The sequence below is a fragment of the Dendrobates tinctorius genome, unplaced genomic scaffold, assembly GCF_039654945.1.
Source record: "Dendrobates tinctorius isolate UK_male_01 unplaced genomic scaffold, ASM3965494v1 ptg000531l, whole genome shotgun sequence".
NCBI lineage: Eukaryota > Metazoa > Chordata > Amphibia > Anura > Dendrobatidae > Dendrobates > Dendrobates tinctorius.
This window is the reverse complement of record NW_027362190.1, coordinates 126632-130177: the sequence shown is the minus strand read 5'-3', so window position 1 is coordinate 130177 and position 3546 is coordinate 126632. Positions and strand designations below refer to the sequence as shown.

The 3546-nt window shown below is 40.8% G+C and overlaps 1 protein-coding gene across 1 annotated transcript; it reads left to right on the top strand.

The window, feature by feature from the left end:
- Window positions 1-1666: 1666 nt before the first annotated feature.
- On the top strand, window positions 1667-3264 carry LOC141078250 (uncharacterized). Its single transcript, XM_073565074.1, has one exon. It carries the CDS (start codon window positions 1733-1735, stop codon window positions 2807-2809), a length of 1077 nt encoding a protein of 358 aa, XP_073421175.1. The 5' UTR covers window positions 1667-1732; the 3' UTR covers window positions 2810-3264.
- The last annotated feature ends 282 nt before the right edge of the window (window positions 3265-3546 follow it).

The window sequence follows — 3546 nt, the reverse complement described above, 5'->3', positions numbered from 1 at the left end:
CCTCTACATACCCTAATATACAGACCAAAGGGTCTCTGGGGACTGCACAACTATATATCAATTCAATCCGACTCAATACGACTGTCCAGTACGTAGACAATCTAGGGCAATGCCACAGCATGTGCAGCATGTCTGCCCGTTCCTGCGAACATTGTGGACACTCGGAATCGGACCTCAAACCCATCTTGAATAGTCTATCAGGAGTTCTGTAAGCTCTATGAATTACGTATAACTGAGACATCCTCCCAGGTTCGCTCATAGAAATCTTAGGCACATATTCTAAAATAGATTCCCATCTATCGTCATTTATCTCTCCCAATTCAACCTCCCATTTCACTCTAGACTTGATGGGATGTTTGACTAGAAAAGTGAACAATAAATCTCTATACACTTCTGAGATTGCCCCCCTTGTCACGCTGTTCTCCAAAATGGAGGCCAGCGTGATATCAAACTGGATCTCAATAAGTTTTCTCCGACATTGCGACCGATACGCATGCTGAATTCTTTTATAATGAAACAAATTTGAATGCGGTAACTGGAATTCTGTCTGCAGCTCCATAAATGACTTAAGTCTTCCCTGACCCATTAGCTGTCCCATCCTTCTGATTCCTGCCTCTCTCCAGGGCCCAAATCCTTCAATTTGCCCGAATTCTGGCAAATTTATATTATCCCATACAGGAAAGTATTTGGTAAGGCCCGTGACACCCCTTATCTGTTCAACTTTTTCCCATACCTTATGAATTAGGAGAACAGTAGGAAACCGAGAGCCTAATTTTAAAAACTGCCCCCCTTCTAAACTCTCTCCCAGAGGCCATTTTCCAAACAAATATCTCAAACTACTGGGCGATTGTCCCTGTCCCGTCTCCACCCCCCATCCTCCGATATGCTGGGATTGTGCTGATAAAAAATATACCCAGGGGTTGGGAAGCGCCAATCCTCCTTCCTCCTTCGGCCTCTGTAAAGTTTCTTGTTTAAACCGTGGGCTTTCCCCCCCCATATTAGTTCACCAAACAGCGATTTAATTTTATGGAACCTACTCTGAGAGATCCAAATTGGAGAATTATGCAGTACATATAACAGCTGTGGCATCACAATCATTTTTAAAAGGTTCACCCTTCCAATTACCGAAAGATGTAATTTATTCCATGCTGATATTTTGGAACGAATTTTTTGCAGCAAAGGGCTTAGATTAAGTTCTTCAAACCTAGTCAAAGGAAGGGCGATTTGTATCCCCAAATATTTAAATTTCGAAACTACCTTCAATTTTGCAGACCTTCCCACCTCCCCCATATCCCCATCTACCTCATCAATGGGCATTATGCACGATTTGTCCCAATTGATTTTGAGCCCGGAAAATTCCCCGAATTCCTCAGTTAATGCCACCGCATTATCCAATTTCTCCCCTGAGTCCTCCAAAAATAGCAAAATATCGTCGGCATACAAAGACACCCTCTCCTCCTTCACTCCATAGACAAATCCTTTTATCTCTTGTGCATCCCTTATTTTAGTGGCCAGAGGTTCCACGGCGAGGGCAAACAGCAACGGAGACAACGGGCATCCCTGCCTCGTACCCCTCTGTAATGAGAAACTATCAGATAATTAATTATTCACTCTAATTTTTGCCGTTGGAGAGGAGTATAGCAACCCCCACCCACGATATAAACTTGGGCCCAAACCCAAGGCCCATCAAAACTGACCATAAGTACTTCCATTCTACACAATCAAAGGCCTTATGGGCATCCAAAGACACTACTACTCTCTTTCCAAATTGTTTTTTATCTTAGCAGATGACAGTACCACGAGATCAGAGGGACAGCTGACATCTTCAATTTTTAAATCAGATGATCTTGAGATCCTACAAGATACAACTGAAGTGAATGCCATTACTCCAGATATATCATCATCCATTCACAGCAAAGTTCTGTCATCTGATCCTATGAAACAGGTCCCATCTTCTGATTCATTACCGACTACTAAGGAAAATCAAAGTCACAAAAGAGGCATTAAAAAACAAACTGCTCCTAAAGGAAAGAAGCCATTTTCATGTTCAGAATGTGGGAAATATTTTACATGGAAATCACATTTTGTTACTCACCAGAGAACTCTCACAGGGGAGAAGCCTTTTTCCTGTTCAGAATGTGGGAAATGTTTTGCACGTAAATCACATTTTGTTACTCACCATAAAACTCACACAGGGGAGAAGCCTTTTTCCTGTTCAGAATGTGGGAAATATTTTGCACGTAAATCAAATTTTGTTACTCACCAGAGAACTCACACAGGAGAGAAGCCTTTTTCATGTTCAGAATGTGGGAAATGTTTTAACCAGAGATCACATTTTGTTACTCATCAGAGAACTCACACAGGGGAGAAGCCTTTTTCCTGTTCAGAATGTGGGAAATGTTTTGCACGTAAATCAAATTTTGATACTCACCAGAGAACTCACACAGGGGAGAAGCCTTTTTCATGTTCAGAATGTGGGAAATGTTTTAATCAGAAATCAGAGCTTGTTACTCACCAGAGAACTCACACAGGGGAGAAGCCTTTTTCTTGTTCAGAATGTGGAAAATGTTTTGCACAGAAAACAAGTTTTGTTTCCCACTGGAGAACTCATACAGGGGAGAAGCCTTTTTCCTGTTCAGAATGTGGGAAATGTTTTGCACATAAATCACATTGTGTTAAGCACCAGAGAATTCACACAGGAGTGAAACTTTTTTCCTGCTCAGAATGTGGGAAACGTTTTGCAAGTAAATCACATTTTGTTACTCACCATAGAACTCACACAGGGGAGAAGCCTTTTTCCTGTTCATAATGTGGGAAATGTTTTAACCAGAAATGGAATCTTAATAATAATAATCTTTCTTTTTATATAGCGATAACATATTCCGCAGCCGTTTACAGTTTGCACACATTATCATCGCTGTTCCCAATGAGGCTCACAATGTAAATTCCCTGTCAGTATGTCTTTGCAATGTGGGAGGAAACCCACGTAAACACAAGGAGAACATACAAACTCCTTGCAGATGTTTTCCTTGGTGGGAATTAAACTCAGAACTACAGTGCTGCAAGGCTGCAGTGCTAACCATTGAGCCACCTCACCAGAGAACTCACACAAGAGAGAAGCCTTTTTCCTGTTCAAAATGTGGGAAATATTTTAACCAGAAAGTGCTTCTTGTTAGACATCAGAGCAGTCACACAGGGGAGAAGCCTTTTTCATTTTTTTTATGTGGGAAATGTTTTACTTGGAAATCAACTGTTAATAAACATCATAGATGTCACATAGGGGAGAAGCCCTTTTTTTGTTCATAATGTTGGCATAGTTTTAACCAAAATTTAATCTTCTTAAATGGGTTGTCTCTTGTCATTCCTCATGTTTGCTGACAAAAGGATAAAACTAAACTTTATCAATTCCAAATATACACTATACCCATAATTCACCCCCTGAAGGTTAGTCAGAAGGTGACTAATAGAAAAAACATGTACCCCACATCTCAGTATATAGGGTGAGGTGACATATACACACTCACTCTCCAAGCTTCTCATTTCTAC

Excerpts from the sequence above, each read along its gene's own strand:
- LOC141078250 (XM_073565074.1), top strand. The coding sequence starts at position 1,733 with ATGGGCATCCAAAGACACTACTACTCTCTTTCCAAATTGTTTTTTATC.